The sequence below is a fragment of the Ptychodera flava genome, chromosome 3 (assembly GCF_041260155.1).
Source record: "Ptychodera flava strain L36383 chromosome 3, AS_Pfla_20210202, whole genome shotgun sequence".
Classification (NCBI taxonomy): Eukaryota; Metazoa; Hemichordata; class Enteropneusta; family Ptychoderidae; genus Ptychodera; species Ptychodera flava.
Genome location: NC_091930.1, coordinates 22,068,076 through 22,088,200, shown reverse-complemented (window position 1 = coordinate 22,088,200; position 20,125 = coordinate 22,068,076). Strand labels below are relative to the sequence as shown.

General features: G+C 38.4%; 1 protein-coding gene and 1 long non-coding RNA gene across 3 annotated transcripts in view; one reads left to right on the top strand and one right to left on the bottom strand.

Moving 5' to 3' along the window:
* Window positions 1-20,125, top strand: part of LOC139129767 (uncharacterized) — a 462,294-nt gene that overhangs the window by 387,509 nt on the left and 54,660 nt on the right. The window lies entirely within an intron of this gene.
* LOC139125494 (uncharacterized) lies at window positions 5,448-9,431 on the bottom strand. 2 transcript variants are annotated; one of them, XM_070691562.1, is made up of 4 exons: window positions 9,302-9,431; window positions 8,029-8,097; window positions 6,879-7,036; window positions 5,448-6,194 (listed from the first exon to the last, which is right to left on the bottom strand). In XM_070691562.1, exons 2-4 carry the CDS (start codon window positions 8,092-8,094, stop codon window positions 5,960-5,962), a joined length of 459 nt encoding a protein of 152 aa, XP_070547663.1. In that variant the 5' UTR covers window positions 8,095-8,097; window positions 9,302-9,431; the 3' UTR covers window positions 5,448-5,959. The 2 variants fall into 2 exon arrangements, with proteins under 2 accessions (XP_070547663.1, XP_070547671.1); XM_070691570.1 differs by having other exon boundaries at window positions 8,029-8,111; window positions 9,302-9,384.

Below are 20,125 nucleotides of genomic sequence, written 5' to 3'. Positions count from 1 at the left end.
TTAATTTTCCCGCCATTTTCAAAATCTTGGCCTATTAAGTAGAAAACGGCGAATATTTTGTATAAGTGGAGTGAATCCCCTTTCCACCCTTTCAGTACTTTGCACCATGTTGTATTTGTAAAGATTCAAATGTGTACATGCATCTCTTTATGCTGTTTATCATGTAGTTGTATGGAGGCGGCCATATTCGGGTTCGGCACCCATTTAATATTTGTCTTACTGAAACCTCCCCATGCAGTCCTCAGCGGATAATTTTACTTCAGTAAACATCTCTGTGTATGAACAATTCTATAAACTAATTTTAATCTAAATATAAAAGCATGACAATCAAGTCAAAAGTTAGAAGTTGCAGGAAGGCACCGATACAACGGATGCTAAGTTCTTGGAGAGGGAGCAAACATTGAATTATGTAAACTTAACCGTCATTATTATATTTATGGAAATTCTGTGCATACTTTGGCTGTCTTTTGACCAAACGCAAGCTGGAACGAAATATTACTTTGACTAGACTATGGCCATAATCTGGCCAAATTGCGGGGGTCGGGGGGAACGGAAACTAGCTTAGGTAAGATTTTGATATTTGCATAAATGTTCATATTTACAGCGTGGGGAACTTCACGGGGAACTGGCGCGCTCCACCCTAGACTACGGCCTTGCTAAATACTGCGAAATCTGGTGTATGGTCCGATGGAATGATTATGGGTTATTTTTATTGTCTTTTTGAACAAAATGTTAAGTTACAAAGACGAAAAGGAGAGTAAGCAACTGAATTATGTTTGTTCATCTGTATCAATCGACAGGGAGGATATAAACCAAGTGATCCAAGAATCGTCAGTACACAGACAAAAAAGGTTATCGATGAGCCTATCAGAGATGTTGCCTCTGTTTCGTCTGTGATTGGTCCCTACTGCGCTGATAAGACTTCTTACTGGGCCGTGACAACGAGTGAAGAGACTACCTGTGACGGCGCTCCGTGTGAGAAGGAAACCAAACGCAATGCTCACGAAGGTATGTATTACCAAGTACGAGCTATTAGAGTCGTCCTTGTACTGCGAAGATCCACTTTTGGTTCGGGTCAATATCCAGGGATTCTTGAAGCATTTGGTGTAAAATGATGACAATGCTTTGTGAAACTTAATTTTCGACTGAAAGTTTATTGATTAAGAAATAGTTAATATACTCTTCATTTGTCATACATATCTGCATTATAAATGACTGGTTCTGATCGCAATAGCACTAGAAACCAGACATGAAATGTAATTTTAATTTGTTTATCTGTGTTCAGGAATTCCTCGGTAATTAACAGGATCACTGATGTTACAAACTTTATAGTGCAGGTTTTATGGATGACTTTTAGTTAAGAAAATAAGAAAAACCGTAGTCAAAACGCATTTTCTTTGCGATGATAATGATGAAGATGATGATGATGGCGATGGTGATGATTTTATCTTTCAGTTGGAATCAGAGGATGTGGATTTCAATGGAAACTGGTGTTAAAAACGAAGTGTTGGAAAGTCGGTTTTATCAAACTCTGTGGCCCTAGCTGGGAGAACGAATTTGTGTTGGTATGTGACTGAAATCCTTGTTGCTTCGGCAACCTTGGAAAACTGCTATAATCACCAGTCCCATGGTACAGCAGGATGTGTGATGGTTACATTTATCAAAGAGTGAAATTTTGTCGTCGAAGACTTAAGCTAATAAAAGACAGCTAAGATCATAAAGGTATATGACTGATTTTCTTTCTGCGCTTTCCAACTTAATATTTCAAGTTAATAGTCTCGTACATAGATAAAGTCGACGGATATCCTTTTGCCCATACCTTTTTACGGCTGTCGTTCATCTCTGTTAACATATGCTTATGTCTATCTGCCACCCGGCTCTTCTCTCTACGTCTGTGTCTGTCTCTCTGTTTATCTCTCTTTCGCTCTGTCTGCCTATCTGCTGTCTGACTTCTGTCTGTCTGGGTCTCCGTCTCTTATTTCCAAGACGCAACGTCATTTTTTTCTATTTCAAATTGTGTCCGAAATATGCACGTGTAAGCGCTTAATCATTGTTACATTCCATTCGGATGGTATGCATCTTCTGCAAGTCTCTTGATGAACGTGAACTAAGATGGGAGCCAATGTTTTAAAATAAAATGTACATTCGAGTGCATTAATTCAAAGTTGTGATTTCAACTTTCCCTTCACAAAGTTTGAGTACACTTGTTTACACCAGTCTCATTACAAATTATGATTTTGAATGGTAGTTGTGACAATATTGTACACGACATGAAAAAGGTCCTTATTCTCCATTCTAATATAAGCATTGTGTTGAACGTAAACACTGTAAACACCAGTTCCTGAGTATTAGATGGCTTCCTGTGGCATGTTTACCGGGATAGGTAATTGATAATTTGACATGAGAGATGGAATTAATGGAGACTCAAATATGATACGCCAATGAGCAATCTCTTAGGTTCCCAGGAGTCCCTGCCACCGAGTATCGCGCCATCCCTGTCTCAATATTGGTTGTTCTCAATCGTAAGTCTATGCATTGCACTACAAAACCGCACAAACAAAGCGTCGCTTAAGTTGAATGTACGTGTAAAAATCATGCGTTATAATGGACTTGCATTTCAAATCGAGCTCATTCCATTACCTTCCAAAGCAACTAATAGGTCATACTACCTTTTGATTTCAATGTTTTGTGTACATTAGTGAAGCCTCTTAGGCTCTTTTAACAAGGCGCAGCAGTAGCAAAAGGAAGTGGAGAAGGGTTACCTGACTTTACGCTTTGAGGTGTCATGTATACAGAGGTGAATATATACGGCACGGCAAATGTTTCGAAAATATTTGTCGTTAGAGTGTAATATAAACTCTCAATTGATCTCTCTAAATAATTTCTTTAACGCGTATCAATAATACATAGAGAGTTATTTTGTCTCTACCATTGCATTTTATGTACTCTCTCTCTCTCTCTCTCTCTCTCTCTCTCTCTCTCTCTCTCTCTCTCTCTCTCTCTCTCTCTCTCTCTCTCTCTCTCTCTCTCTCTCTCTCTCTCTCTCTCCCTCCCCCGTGGAATATTTTGCGCACATGACCTATGTGTATGTCGCTGTATCTCCTCACAGTCTCTAGGATAGCCTAGACATTAAAATCATTATTGAGAACGATGTGATTCGGTTTAAAGCGATTTTTTTATCAAGAAGAAACTGCCAACCAATACAGAACCTCCCCGACTTCAAATCATACGTTCAAAGTGATAAATATGTCACGCAAGTTGTTCTAAATACATTCCAAGTTATCAAAATTGAATAACGGAAAGGAAAAAAATAGAAAAAGGGTGAAGAGTGATTAAAGTCACCGAATGTCCAGTTGTTTGGGTGGGCAGTCTTTACAGTCTCTGGGGAACAACTTTCGAACTTTAAAGAAATGAGGACAGAACAGTCAACATACATGACTTATACTATGTGTGAATCTACTTTTCCGAAAACTTTCTGCACATGTACACTCAGGGGGGTGATACAAAAATGACATCAACTTAACCAAATCTATCTATTAGAAGTCAAATAAAATAAAATAGACCTTTTACCTGAGTAAAGGTCTTCTTTGATCGTGCTATGAGGGCTCTGTATTCAGGATCGAACACACTCAGAATTTCAATGAATTTTCAATCTGAATGGACAATGCAATCTGACGTTGGCGGCAGTCGCCAGATTGTAAAGCTTCGTTCGTTTTCATCACTTTGGTCACGGTCATGTATACTTTTGCGAGTTCCCACAGGCAATGCATACATCGTAGCTCTACTCAGTCTGGTAGACCACGATGACGGGTGCTGAACAAACAATCAAATGGATTATTAAAAGGGTCTGAAAATTTAAAAATCCTTATTTTAGCTGTTTTAACAAAACAGGCATCCAAATCCGCGCTGATACAAACCCACAGGCAAGAGTACAGGGCTAACAGATTGTGGGAATAAGTTTTCAATAAAATAATGCCAGTCCCTAGACTGCCTTTACGTCATGATATCGCTCCATACGATTGGTCCACTGAAAGTGCAGAGTGACAAAGAGCCAACATTCGTTACTTTGAGATTCAAATTGGATTGAATTTATCTTAGTACGTCGTTGAAATCGACGTTTCCCGCTCTCATTTGCTGGAGGGTAGGTAAATGAAGCCAGAATTAGACCAGTCAAGATTATGTCAAGTCTCATCATACTATTTCTAAATCAATTCTTTGTGAATGGTGTGGTTTTTTACTGCCTTTAATCTTTTATATTTGGACATAATCCAATGGAAGCTTTCATGTCTTGTGCATATGGGAAATTATTGACACATGCGCTATGTGTATATCGGAAAGAGTTGACATCGGCCCCGTACTCTTTCTTCTTGGCACCTCAGAGCCTTGGAAGCTTTTTAATTATGACATTCGTTTAAAGTTGTTGAGAACTTTAAGAAAACAAAATGACCAAAATCGAAAAAAGTTTGTTCTCTTCAATTGTGTTTCCAATAACGATATGAACAACAAAAACAATATTAAACACCAAAATCACTCATTCCCTGTCATTAAATAACTATTGCCACAAGCCAGACGTTTCACTTTATGGTATCATAGTTTGGCTAGAGTGCTGAGTGGCGGAAATTCACAGCGCTTCGCAATAACCACGAGTATTCTATGGATACGTCGATTTTGTCGAAAGATGGAGAGCATAGAGCGCCCTATGAAAAATTAATAGTTAAAAATTCGTATCCAAAATGTATGTTTTTTATCGCAAATTCTCCCTTGCGTCATTTCGTTTATCGAAATGGGCCAGTGTTTCGTGCGCTCGTAGATAGGGAAATTAGGAGTTGGGGTACTAGTCTTGATCGCAATTATTTCAGTAACTGAAGCTAACTCACCAAGATGTTGATTGCAGCTCCACTTTAGATCTTTATTTACTACGAGATGGCAAACGTGGCGTGCCAGGTCTTGAGTTCTTATGTACATTCTCTACAAAATTCTTCTGTTGTTTTTTTTTCTTACTAGAGATATGTGCTACGTTATTGAAAGAAACCCGTTCTAACAACAGTTAGGCTACGCGAACTTGTTTTATTGTAGCACGGTAATAAACACACATTTTAATTCATTGCATAATGTTAAACCATGTCAGCATGTGATTTTGAGTTATGTCTACTTAGGTTATTAGTTGCATACAAAGTAAAGTCTACATTGGGAAAATTAAAATCACACAACAAAGTCGCCAGTCTGTTACATAAGTAAAACATAGCGTTTTCCTCTTCAGAAATGTATGTCTTGTTAAGACATCAGCCCTCGTCAGTGAAATATTTGCATAATATGCATGTCGGGACCATTATATGGTAGATGTAAGGAAAAACTCGTCTGCAAGCAGAAACTCTATGATAAATCAGCAGTATAAATGCCAACATTCTGCGTATTCAGGAAATTAATCACATGGGAGAAATAAAAAGCAACCAAACATGTAGATCTTGAAAACTAAGGTGAAAATCGAAGAATTAGGCCAAAAATGTTTCTTGTCCTAGGTTGGATTAAAAAATGATGCGATCATACGAATTTCTCTTTATTTTTAGGCAATAAAAATTTGCCAACCCACCCTTTGGGGCAACTGACAAACATAGCAGACCTAAAATAAAATATCAGTACCGTCAGGCAGCATACGATGTTATGTATGACCGTTGAAAAATTAAGTTTTGTGCTAACCAGAATTATGGTTTTGCTTATTGTACGCAACGAAAAGTGCCCGAAATGGTAAGTTTTTATATTTTGTATGACTTCAGGGTAAAGAAAGCAAAAATGCAAATTTTTTTTCATCAAACAAATAACGTAAAGCTTAACATAATTGTAAAATCTCTTGTCATTGTTTGCCCGTTATTAAAGCAACCAAATCATATCATATGTTCTCGGTCGTGATATTTTGTCAGAAATACCACAAATCACTTTTTATTTCATCTGCGTCTTCTGTTTATCTGCATCGCCAAGCCCTGATACTCTGACCCCGTCGGAATCCCCAGTCATTCTCAACAACACTGTCACGAGCTGCACTGACAGTCTTACTGTCACCGACGGCAATACCAACATGACTTCCGTCCGCCATTACATCACCCGGCTGGGCACTGGAGGCTGTGCCGACGTAATTGCAACCTGGTTTGGATGACATGCTATACCAAGATGCAGCGCTGATTGGGCCTGTGAAAAACCTGACAGAAAAGAAACAGAGAATAAAGTGATAAAATTTACATCACAATAGGTTTTATTTAGCTTTTTTTAATCATTGAACAGGCGAGCCCAATTACAGGATGAGGTACCCACTACCTAATGAAGCACTGAGGAGTAAATGCCTTGCTCAGGGGCACAGCATCGTGCTGGAGTCTCTAACTCGCCATCCTCCGACAGTGAGTCCGGTACCCTAACCACTGCCCACGGTGCCTCCACAATAATGAAGTGATGAGTCACTGGATCTTGGGACAGGACGGTCAAAAGTTGTGGAGAGATTCTATACCGAAATCACGGTCAAAAAAATGCCTGCTAATTTTTCAGTGGTCACACATTCAGCTGACACAAATATATGTAAATTTGGAAGAACATTTATTGCGTGTCTTGGGTAATCGCCAATTTTGTGAAAATATAAATGGTATATCAGCATCCTGACCATACTTCTAGATTTAATGATCCATTGTTAGCCATGCCATAGAAACCTTATTTATTAGTTCTTGTCATTTCAAAAGAGAACGTATGTTCTGAATTGAAATCTGATCTGATTATCCATTCTTGAGATGTGCCACCGACAAGCCTAGCCAAATTCAAATACCTACAGTTGCGACATGTGTGCAACATCGTCTTACGTATGTGAAGCTGAAGCAATGGGTGCAGAAACGTCTTACCTGCCCTGCCGTTCAGGGGGCGATACACCTGCCTCCTTAAGAACGTCATGTACGAAATAATTGCACTTGTTCTCGCGGTAACCAGGCCACCGAAAGGAATAAAATGAATACCGTGATGATCCAACATGGCCCCTTGCAGCACTAACTATATCACTCGCCTGAAGAAAATAATATTATTTCAATGTTATGACACGAGTACAAAGTTCAAACTCTCGGTACACACCTACATATGTGTGTATGTATGTATGTATGTATGTATGTATGTATGTATGTATGTATGTATGTATGTATGTATGTATGTATGTATGTATGTATGTATGTATGTATGTATGTATGTATGTATGTATGTATGTATGTATGTATGTATGTATGCATGCATGTATGTATGTATGTATGTATGTATGTATGTATGTATGTATGTATGTATGTATGTATGTATGTATGTATGTATGTATGTATGTATGTATGTATGTATGTATGTATGTATGTATGTATGTATGTATGTATGTATGTATGTATGTATGTATGTATGCATGCATGCATGCATGCATGCATGCATGTATGTATGTATGTATGTATCTTACTCAGTTTGCTCCAAAATTAAGCTTATTTACGTTTATTGGCAAAATATAGTCAAATGCTTTATTTTCATTTTAGACGAAAAACGGTTAAAAATAGAACGATTTTCATCATCGAATGGCGCATTGATATATTTAAACTACTTTTATCAATATATCAATATTTTTATGCGAAATTTTCCTAAAACCGGATTTTCCGTGCAAAAAATAAAATTTCAAGACTTTTGCATCCAAAAGATTTCAAGTTGAAAATAGTTCCGGACGGTTCACTTTCAGTCCAGTGATGACTACGCGGCCCGCGACATCATCGGCGAGTTACCATTGAATCCTATGGAGCGCGCGACGTTCGATATACGAGGCGTGTAATAAATATATATATATATATATATATATATATATATGTGTGTGTATATATAAATATGTGTGTGTGTGTATGTGTGTTTATTATTATATATTTAATATATATATATAATATATATATATATATATATATATATATATATATATATATATATATATATATATATCTTTATTTATTAAATATTTAATATTTATTGACAACTAAATCCTACCTTGTCGGCCGTGGCAGTATTGAACAGGAACGCAATAAGTAACAGCTTGACCAATGTGGACTTCATCGTCTATATGCAAATTGCTAAATAAGAAAAACTTGCATGTTTAGTGTATTTAAGCATCATTGCAAGATTGCAATTAGTTATTTGCAGGGAATTCGAATTATATGTAGATTCAAGAGCCAGTATACATGTATCGTCTGTTACTCAACTAATTGTTGACTCAACCTTGTTGCTATTGCGAATATTACGAAAACGCTAAATCTGTCAGATTACTGTGATTAAAACCGCATTTGCGTACAAGAAATTTGATATTTGAATTTAACCTTAGGGTTCTTTCCACCGTACAAGATTATCTATGGCACAAGTTTTCTTCTCTTCATACAAATACTAGAGGTGTCTGTAAGAGTGAAATTATGCTTGTTTGACAACTAATGTGAATGTATTTAATTAGAGTATTGTGAATAAAAATGCAAATGTGTTCAAGAAACATTATTTTAGAATTTCACACAAAAGTGTAATTCAGCTTAACATGTTTACTCCTGGTGCAGACCATGAACAGTTTTCCAATGTGAAACTAGGTATAGATACGCAGTAATATATCTTTGAAAACTGGTACAAGCGTACTTTACTAATCGTCAGTTATTGAAACACGACTGCTTCATTGGATAGCCTGTGAAAGGTGATTTATGAAAGAAATGTTTTCTGCCCCGTCCAGAATGATCTTATCGGCATGGTTTGCATTTAGTGAAATTGTACTCTGAAATTTTCAAGGTCCCCTTGAACACCCAGGGTTTTCTTGCCCCAAAACATTTTCTCCTATCACAGCGTTAATTGACAATGTACTCGTTCCCTAAAACACATATTTACCGCTAAGGCTGTAACGACGGTTGCGCATGCAACAGTAACAAAAAGTTTCGATATTTCAAGCAGAAGTGTCAGATGAGAACACCTATATTTAGTAACAGACCTGTAACTGCAAACGACGCTAATGATAATGTTAACACACAATGGTAGGCATCCCTTTCCCAGAAATCGCTGCAGTTGACAACACAATCATCTCGTATCATTGTTAAGTTTGAAACTTGCCAACTTTAATATAAATATTCATTTCGTCGTATTCCTCATTCTTGTTATTATGTTTGTAAGACACACCTGCTCGTTATACACACAAAATCATATTGAGACGCCTAGTGTTCAACATATGGACAGAATCAGAATCTTCAAAGGTTAGAGCTTTTGTCAATATAAGTAATAGCATCAAGTGCCATACCTTATTCCCGACTTCTCAACTGCACAGTAACGAGGTTAGTAGAGCACTTCACAGCTCAAATACAGCATAGATACTGTGCCAAGTAACAAATAGTCGAAACTTTTATAGTGTTTCGAGAAATGCATAAGGTCAAGCAATAGAAGGATATAATTTGCATATCACGTATGTAGGGAATGTGTTATTTCTTCCTATCGTAAGAAAAAACAACTTCTGCGAAAACAAACGTACATGTTTGCCTAACATTGAGATGTTATTTCAAAAGTTTTCATTACCTTAGCAGAAATTATAGTTCACCGATAGTTTAGGAGGTAACTGACCGCTGCCTCCAATCGTATCGCGAACAATACAGTTCCGTGGCCTTATTAGTCCCCACGGACACCGTCCGGGGGGACTTATAGGTTTGGTCATGTCCGTGCGTGTGTGCGTGCGTCCGTGCGTCCGTGCGTGCGTCCGTCCGTCCGTCCGTTCACGCAGATATCTCAGAGATGCCTGAAGCGATTTCATTCAAACTTGGTACAAGGATTACTTCATATGTCATACAGATGCACGTCGATTTGTTTTGTGATACGATCCAATATGGCTGCCAGGCGGCCATTTTATTACGATTTTTTCATGTACAGAGCCATAATTCAGGCATGTTTCAACTGATTTTATTCAAAGTTGGTACAAGGACATTGACCAGTGTCATAGATATGCACGTCGATTCTTTTTGTGATACGATCCAATATGGCCGCCAGGCGGCCATTTTGTTACGATTGTTTCATGTACAGAGCCATAACTCAGGCATATCTCAACCAATTTCATTCAAAATTGGTACAAGGACATTGACCTATGTCATACATATGCACGTCAATTTGTTTTGTGATACGATCCAATATGGCCGCCAGGCGGCCATTTTACTACGATTTTTTCATGTACAGAGCCATAACTCAGGCATGTTTCTACAGATTTTATTCAAAGTTGGTACAAGGACATTGACCAATGTCATAGCTATGCACATCAATTTGTTTTGTGATACAATCCAATATGGCAGCCAGGCGGCCATTTTGTTACGATTGTTTCATGTACAGAGCCATAACTCAGGCATATCTCAACCAATTTCATTCAAAATTGGTTCAAGGACATTGACCTATGTCGTACATATGCACATTGATTTGTTTTGTGATACGATCCAATATGGCCGCCAGGCGGCCATTTTATTACGATTTTTTCATGTACAGAGCCATAACTCAGGCATGTTTCTACAGATTTTATTCAAAGTTGATTGACCAATGTCATAGCTATGCACATCAATTTGTTTTGTGATACAATTGAATATGGCCGCCAGGCGGCCATTTTGTTACGATTGTTTCATTTACAGAGCCATAACTCAGGCATATCTCAACCAATTTCATTCAAAATTGGTACAAGGACATTGACCTATGTCATACATATACACATTGATTTGTTTTGTGATACGATCCAATATGGCCGCCAGCAGGCGGCCATTTTATTTCTATTTTTTCATGTACAGAGTCATAACTCAGGCATGTTTCTACAGATTGTATTCAAAGTTGGTACAAGGACATTGACCAATGTCATAGCTATACACATCAATTTGTTTTGTGATACGATCCAATATGGCCGCCATGCGGCCATTTTATTACGATTTTTTCATGTACAGAGCCATAACTCAGGCATATCTCAACCAATTTTATTCAAACTTGGTACAAGGACATTGACCTATGTCATACATATGCACATTGATTTGTTTTGTGATTCGATCCAATATGGCCACCATGTGGCCATTTTATTACGATTTTTCATCTCCTGAACTACAACTCAGACATGTATCAAACGAATTTATTCAACAGTATTTTTATCACAGACCTAATGAAGAGGACTCTATCCTCTCTGAGGACCTGTAATCAAAGCACCCATTAACAAGTGGGGACTGAGTCATCAACGATGCCTTATCTTGTTTGGTGTTAAATAAATTCGTCCGCTTTTATATCTTCTCAAACCTTGGTTAATTTCCGGTCAGCGACCCCTTATTTTTGTTTTATGGTCACAAGTGCTGTTTTTCGGAATTTATAGAGAGATTTAGTTTCACGTAATTACCTCGATCAGTACGCGTAGTGTCTTTGTCACGTGATAACCAGACGTCGCGTGCGTGTAGCAAAGACGTTCGGAACGTCAAACGACACTTCTACACGTAGTCATAATTAAATGTAATTTTTTTTTTCAGATTTTCTCGGTGTTTCCTAGACTTGGTTCTAGTCTATGATTTGTGAATGTTTAAGTTGTCATGGAGTGATGCTTTGTGTTCTGTTTTCATGTAACGCGTGAGTGGAGTGGACGAGTTGAGTGGAGTGTGCGATAAGTGGAGTGAACGCTATACAGGGGAGTTTCGCGCGGAATCCGGCAGAAACTAACTCACTACTGCGCAGACATAAAGGTAACGCATTCAATCGCTAGGAAAACCTGGCCTGGGCTACCAAATTCCGAATAGGTTTGTACGAAATAGGAGAGACACAAGGTAAACTATTATAAATGATTTTATTTTTTTTTTGAAATTCACCGACTTGGAACCAAGTGTAGGTGTTTTCGTGAATTTAGAATATCATTGTAAATTCTCAAACATCTTGATATGAGATATTTCCCAGAGTTGGCATCAGTAAAGTCTCACGCAACGTTTTATCTTACGCCTTGACAAAATTGATTTAAAACCCCATCAATAACCATGAATCAAAGAAAATCGGCCGATATAATGCGAGGGTACAATGAGGTATAAGTGTGGTCATAAAGTACAGAAGTTATTTTCTCGTAAGATTGGACTAATTTTACATCTTTCTGAGAACAAAATGCAGCAAAATCATCGCGAACGCACAAGTGAACCAAAAACGTTGGCACGGATACGCCAATGCGTGCCATCAGACGTACGCGCTATAACGCGTAACTAAACCTCTCTACTGACATGTTTTGGCGTACCGCTCGTACCGGGCACAACTGGTGATATCGGTCAGTGAAACCTTAGTTGAATGGTCTCCACCGAAATGATCTTTACGCTACAGTTGGCAGCTCGTGTCAAAAATTTACCTCAGTATGAACTTCTAGCTAGTCAGGCGAGGCAGTTAGTCACACGTCGACCACAACCGAACAACATTTTCGAGATATAGAATAAACTGGTTCACTGCAAGGGCGATGTTGAGGTCGTGTACTTTTCCGTGTACGCATGTCGATGAGCCAAATCATGTTTGGCGATCACTACAATAATTTGTCGCCAGATTTTACGTAATCTAAATGACCTCAGCAGCAACAACATCAATGAACTGTTTCCTGTTATCTCATTGTCCGTAATGAACAGTGCAGTGTTCCAGTTACTGTGACTCGAGTCGACAGTCTATCACTCTCATATCTTTCAACGGACGTATCACCATGCGATTTCCTCTATGCCCGATATTTTCCGAGAACACCATCGGGTGATTTCGGTCAGGGAAACTTTAGTTGAACGGCCTCGTCCGAAATGAGCATTGTACTACAGTTGATAGATCTACCTCGGTGTGAATTTCTAGCTCGTCTGACGAGACGGTCAGTCACACTTCGAACACAACCAAAAAATGTTTTCTGACATTTGAAATTCAATATAGGCACTACCTCTGTCTTAAATCCATGGAAGAAATAAGTTTTTTGATTTTTAAAGTAGTAAGACAGTGATTTCTCTGACTCAAAGCCGAAACACAGAGTAGACCAAAGAAGTGTTGAAACACAGAATACGAACAATTACTCCCGAGACACATTATACTCTAATCTTTAAAACGATGCAAGCAAATAAGCGCTGTCACGGTGATGCTAATTAAGACGGGGAGACATTTTCAGTCTTACTCCAAAGAGCGTAATAACGAGCCCCGACCAGTTGTAGATCAGAAAAGAATTGAAAACAATTAAGAGTCTAAATATCTGTCCCGGAGGCGCATTCAACCATGTACGGGTTCGTTTGAACAAGCCATCGGAAAATCACAGAGCATTCAGAACAAGATAACCGCGTGTTCATTACATATACGTCCTTGCGGTGTAGCAAGCGACCCATAGAGGGCAGGCTATCGATATCAGCGATATCACCCCATGAGGTCAACAAAGCATAGGGGGGAACGTGTATTTCCTTGTGTGGCTTCTACATGTATGCCGTGTACAGACAGTAAATCAATTGAACTTGGTTCAAATCCTAAAGATGATAAACTCGAATAGAGCATAACTGTAACAGCGCTTAATTGTTCGCAACTATGTAAAAATGAAGGTAAAATGCGTCTCGTGGACAAACGTTTAGGCTCTCACGCTTTGTTCTGGTCTACCACCGATTTGTACTTTGAGTGAATAAACCCCACCGTCTTTTACTTTAAACTTTGAAAATTGCATTCCTTCACATAGAGTTAAATATAAAGTAATGTGTTTCTCTAGTACGAAATTTTGTAAGGTGACCCCTGATTTTTATTCTTGATTAGGTAAGCGACAACTTGACAGTTACATTGAGGAAATTCTGTGTAAAAGTGTAAGTATTTTACTTCAAAGTGAGTATTACCCTGATGTTGGCCTATTCTTGAATTCCCGGCCACAACAATTGTCTCGTTAAGAGCCGTAAAACATTGCTTTCTGTCGCTTATTTTGTGTGAATATAGTAAATAGATACTTCAAACTGTTTGGAAAGAGCTAGCCAAATTCATACGTTTAGGCCGAAGATGATCATGATTATAGACATTATTAAGTTGCAATTCAGGGCATTGTTATCAATCGTTTTTATTTCATGTCAGTCGATTAATTGTTGTCATTTTGCCAGTTGACGTCAGTGGTGACATTCCAGTTTTGTAGCTTACCGGAAATAAATATGGCGGTTTTCAATTTATAATATGTCAACAACCGTTTGTAATGTGCGTTGTAGAACGTTTTTACGATATTTTGTAAATTTACTATTTGTGTGACGTCATTCTTAAAGTCTAAGGGCTAGGAAGAGATTAGTTATCATCATGTTTCTGCGAAAATACATGAAAAATATGTATGAAGTTAACTCAGTGTAGAGCGGTTGTTTTGGGTTCAAATATCGGAGAACTTTCGAGATCATTTTTTCTGATATAAACCATCGTGCTATTACCCCGGAACTTTTATACGTTGTCAAACAGACAAACTCTTAAGCTCCTCTTGGGGAAAAAGAAATGTGAAAGTTTTAAACTCAAGTTTGACACGTTTAGCTTAAAGAGTATTTTTTAAAGTGCACCTACAGTTTGTTTACATGGAATGAGGAACCTCCTTATAGTAATCTCAATCAAGTTTTTTGAAAGTTGAAATAAAGAAAAATGAAGGAACGAGTTTCTCTGACTTTGAGTTAGATTTCAACACAACACATCACATCACATCACATCACATCACATCACATCACATCACATCACATCACGCCACGCCTCGTCACACCACACCACACCACACCAAACCACATCACATCACATCACACCACACCACATCACATCACATCACGTCACATCACATCACATCACACCACATCACATCACATCACATCACATCACATTCACATCACATCACATCACATCATTCGTTCCACAGACAATGCATTTTCTGTTTCAAAAGGATGTTTTGTTTCGTATACAGAGCTAGATATCGGTGACACGTAATTCATTCACGATATTAAGCGACAATTTTTACTGTATGGTATCTTGTATATGTTGACTGGAGTGCAGGCTGCTGCGGTCACTCACAGCGTTGCGCGTGAATTACGAATAGGGAGAATTTGTGGAGAGATTGAAAATATAGCTAGCGGCTCCCTAGGAAAACACATTCAGAGTTCGTATTCAAAAGTTTCTGTTGTTTTAACCATTCCTCTGTCTCGCAAAAGAGGGCAAGTGATTTTAAAGTGTTTTTCCTCTGATATAATATGCATTATTGTACATTTGAAAAAAGTCAATTCTAGCGACAGTGAGGCGGTGCAAACTTGTCTTATAGTAGCGTCAAACCCAAGCCTCAAATGAATGCGGGAGCAAAACGACTTGTTTCATACTTATGCTGTGACATAATATGCATTATTATAATTATAATTGTGTATAATTATTGATTGTGTCGTACCCAAAAAGAAATGGCTCTTCAGAGGGCAAAAACAACCAGAAATTTACACACTCACACATATATTAACAAACAGACACACATACTCTCCCAAAGAACTTTAAGACTTCAATTCAACATCGCCTGGCTTTCACGACGCAGGCGCGCTACCGGGCACGACAGTAGTTGGCAGTTTGGCTGTATTGGTGATCGCGTGTAAATGCCTTTTCAACTTGAAGTTGTTTCAGCATCACATATGCAGCGCTCAGCAAGTTGAGTGTAGCTCAGAACTGCCTCACTAACGTCACATTACAATGGCCACTGAGTTAAAATATGACCCGTGATAACAACTTATGCAGGCCCTTGGGCCGCCAAATTACGTAACAGAGATGTTCAGTTCGACCACGTAATTACGCGCACTTTTGACGTATCCGTGCCAACGTGTGACTTTGTATTTTCTCGGATTCCGAAATTTGTCTAATTTTTACTTATAAACAATGTCTTTTCATGACCCTTGAATTATCATGAATTTTAAGAAATCTTTCTACACTTCCTGATACATTTATTATGAATTTTAAGAAGTTTGTACCAGGGTCATTGATAGGGCGGCTATCATTGAATATTTCTACATCTGTGAATTTCACCTAGCATAATCAAGTTTTAGCTCGAGCTCTGTTTTTTTTAAATTATTTTTGTCGCTGTGCACCAATTGGACAAAAAAGTTATCAATAATCAGTCATTTTTCACACTCTCACCCTTCCTTTCCGTCACGTAGCACAATACAAATATGGAAACGCGGCGGCACCACAACTTACAAACAGTCTGAACGACCAAATTCACAATAATAGTCTCTTTGGAGATCAAGGGGCACACCTTAAGCACTCGGTCCAGCTACCTTCCGCCGTCGCTCTGGGTTTTTCAAACCTGACGTCAGCAAATCACACTTACACATTTCATTTATCAGAGTGTTACCTGTAAAATTCCAACAATCGATTTGTACAGTGCATTCAAAACACGGTTTAAAGGTCATACTCCATTGTCATTGCCCACAGGAAAATTATATACAAAATATAATATGGGCGTATGATTCCTCAAAATAGGGACGGACCATTAGATCTTGGGAGGGGGTGGTCAAAAACAGAAAAAAAAATTCAGAGCAGAAAGTTAGGAAAAAAAATCTTCAAACTAGTTTGCAAAATAAAAAAAATAAATAAGAAGACAAAGGCGTAATAAAATCTGCAAAAGTCTTTAAAATTTTGATTTTTTTTAGATTTTACCGACAGAAAGCAACTTTCTGTATTTTTTAGTACATGCTCTAGGCACATTTTAATTTTAATTTACACATTTAGAGTGACTGTATCCTTATACTGGAAGTTGTGATTATCTTATCTTTTCAGGACTTTTGTATTCTGATCACTTGAAAATTATGAAATTATAGAGCCTGTTTTCTACTTGTTTCCTGCGTACAAACCAAGCAGGTACACTAGGTAAAACATTGAAACCATGGTATGGTTATCAGACAGAAAGTTGTATTTGCCTTTTAAGATCAAGGTAAACAGATGCAGGCCACATCAGTTTCATTTTTTTCACAACATTTTATTGCAATGATGAATGCAAGAATGGGTGAACAAGTAGAAACACGTCAATAATGATAAAACAACATATCAAGTCATTATGTATTATTTTGCTTTTAAAAAGGCATTTTCAATTCTTCTTTCTCTTAAAACAGCCTCAAAAAACAACAGCAACACATTTTTTAACATTCAACAATACACTACGTAGAATGCCATCTATCCAACAAATCCCAACACAAAAACACACAAAAGGGTTGAACTTTGAAGTTTCTCGATAGCAAATACTGAATAAATCTGCATGAATAATCGTTTTTGTGTAGCAAATTTCAAGAAATTGGACAAGCCCTTTCAGAGAATAAAGATTTTTTGACAATGAATGGCATAAAATTGCCCTAAAAAGCCAAATATTGAAATTTCAACACATCTATACACATCCAATCTATTTTGACATGCTGCTACAGAGAAATGGATGTTTTGATCAAAAAAGGGCAACAATTGCTCTAAAAACACAAATATGCAAATTTAACTATATTATTTAGCTTATTTTAGCTTCTCAGCTTGTCAAAATCGATTGTAAATCATGAGATATGCATGATGTTTGGTGGGGTGAATGTAGGCATTTCACCACGCAGTAGAAAGGGAAGCCAGGAAACCAAAATAGTCAATTTTCAAAACTATAGGAAGCTACTGAGGAGCAAGAAGACCATGTTTCAGAGGAAGATGTGTAATCCGAAAAAAATGCTCCCAAAGTGCCACCAAATAACACCATTTTTATCTCTATTTTTCAAAAGCTCCAACAGCCCCCCTCCTGACCTCCCCCCTCAAAAATACTCCCCAAGTGCCACCAAATAACACCATTTTAATCTCTATTTTTCAAAAGCTCCAACGGCAGGAGGGGGACACCCCCTCCTGACCACCCCCCGCAAAAATAATCCCTAAGTGCCACCAAAGCTCCAACAGCAGGAGGGGGACACCCCCTCCTGACCTCCCCCGCAAAAATACTCCCCAAGTGCCACCAAATAACACCATTTTAATCTCTATTTTTCAAAAGCTCCAACAGCAGCAGGGGGGAAACCCCTCTCCTGACCTCCCCTTTGACCGCTTGCGTGGCCGCTTGTTGTGCTTGGCATCACATCTTTGCCCTCTTTATCTTTAGACAGCGACGAACTAAAAAAAAAATTATAAATCTGAAAATTTACTCTGAAAAAAAAATTTGCATAGCTAATCTCAATTGGAAAAAAAAATTTCAGAAGTTTACAATCGTAAAAAATACACAATTTCATTGTGACCACCCCCTCCCAAGGTCTAATGGTCCATCCCTTAAGTACTACCATATGCGTAAATTTTTGGCTACACTTATTAAAATATCAGTTATTGTATAGAGAACTATCAAATTAACTGATCTTTCCATTGTAGCAATAAAGGCAGATACAAAATAGCTTTGCATGCAGAGACAAGCCTAGATTGAAAGGTATTAAAAGTGTTGCAATCACTGCCTGAGATCGCAGACTAGTAATATCATCAGTTCTGAGAGTACTACAGTCGTGTGCACTGTGCGCTCACTGTGCACTGTGCTCGGGTGGCAGTAATGCACGGCTTCCGTGTGATCTTAGGTATGGTGACCGGAGCACACTGCGTATATGTTGCGAGCTGGTCAAAATCACGTGTTATACCACCCCAGGGGTACCTTATTGCTACTATATTATACAAGTATATTGAAATTTTTAAAAAATTTTTAAAAATGACATTTTTTTCGACCATAAGCTCACTTAAATTTTGCGTATTTACAGAAGGCCCCATGACAGGAATATCTTTATATCTATCATTCTCTGGTACCCGCGAATTAAAAACGTCACGCAACACAGTGAAATGGATCCTTAAAAGAGGATAAACGTTTTATTTCAACACAGAAGTATCAACAGTACCTGACTTGAACGTAGGTCATGAAAGCTAATAATAAAAGTATTTACATAACAATACCAGTGTCAACTTTTGAACTTTCAACAAACCTAGTACCTCGACCTGACATACACTGCACACACTTTACAATGCACGCCGCCGAGAGCAGATGGATATTTCGCTCCGTTCAAAACGGAGTTCATTCATTTTTGTTGACGATTTGAATGTTTACAGGACCACTGAATGTGCATTTTTGAAACAAACCTGAAGTTTGATTCATAATAACGTTACAATGGTCGGAGTACGACACCCATCAGATTATGACCCCACAGCAGTAGAACACGCTGTTGGCTGTTGGCGATCATGGACATCATCGGCAAGGGCTGTATGTTCGGAATACCCAAAGCTTTCGGAAAGAATCCCAAACAAGTTTTGACTTTGTTCAGTGGTAAGTTTATTTGTGTATGACCTTACACGTGTCTCGTTTTTATGACAGGATACATTCATGATATGTGCCGCATCTCTATTCCCGCCGTCTAAAACCGTGCACGCCGTCGCTCTGAGACAACAATTTGCATAGGCACGGGACAACGCGCACGCCGCGCTGCCTCCTTTGAGATTTCTTTCATCATATCGACCAATTTATTGACCCCCAACGGGCACATTGGAAACCATACGGGGTCTTTCATCATAACGCCCAATTTATTGACCCCAACGGGGACATTGGAAAACCATACTGGGTCATCCACGAGGCAATTAATTTTCGGTCGCTGAAACAGACAATTATTACCAGGATGTGACTTATTTAAATAAAATTCAAAGGATGTCACCGGGTATCGCTCATTGTCGGTGGCGTACATTGTAGCTTGGGATGTATAATCATCAGCTTTAACTCGAAATGATTCCTTCGTTAGATACCGTAACCCGTCGCGACCACGTCGCCCAAAGTGAAATGTAAGATCGAACCACACTTTCCTTCAAAGACAAGTAGGGGTACTGCTATAATACTGAGCTTACCGCTGCAAGTTTACTCCGCCTTGCATATCGGCACTTTATGTTCAATGCGATCCAATCCTGTGGATTTCAACTGTTTCAAAAGTTCCTTCAATTTATTTGATGAGTTAAATTCTCTATCCTGCATTATATGTTGCATTTCTATGGAACTGTGGTGAGTTCAGATTTCGATTTACGGCTGCTCAAATTCCCCTTAGGCTTGACCGTCTTACAGTTTTCCATCTTGGCTCCTCATTTCAGCGTAGAAATGGCG

Bases quoted from the DNA above. Each gene is read 5' to 3' on its own strand.
- LOC139125494 (XM_070691562.1), bottom strand. From the start codon at position 8,094: ATGAAGTCCACATTGGTCAAGCTGTTACTTATTGCGTTCCTGTTCAAT. The intron at 7,037-8,028 runs GTAGGATTTAGT...TATTTTCTTCAG, and splicing joins ATACTGCCACGGCCGACAAG to GCGAGTGATATAGTTAGTGC. The intron at 6,195-6,878 runs GTAAGACGTTTC...CTTTTCTGTCAG, and splicing joins CCCCCTGAACGGCAGGGCAG to GTTTTTCACAGGCCCAATCA.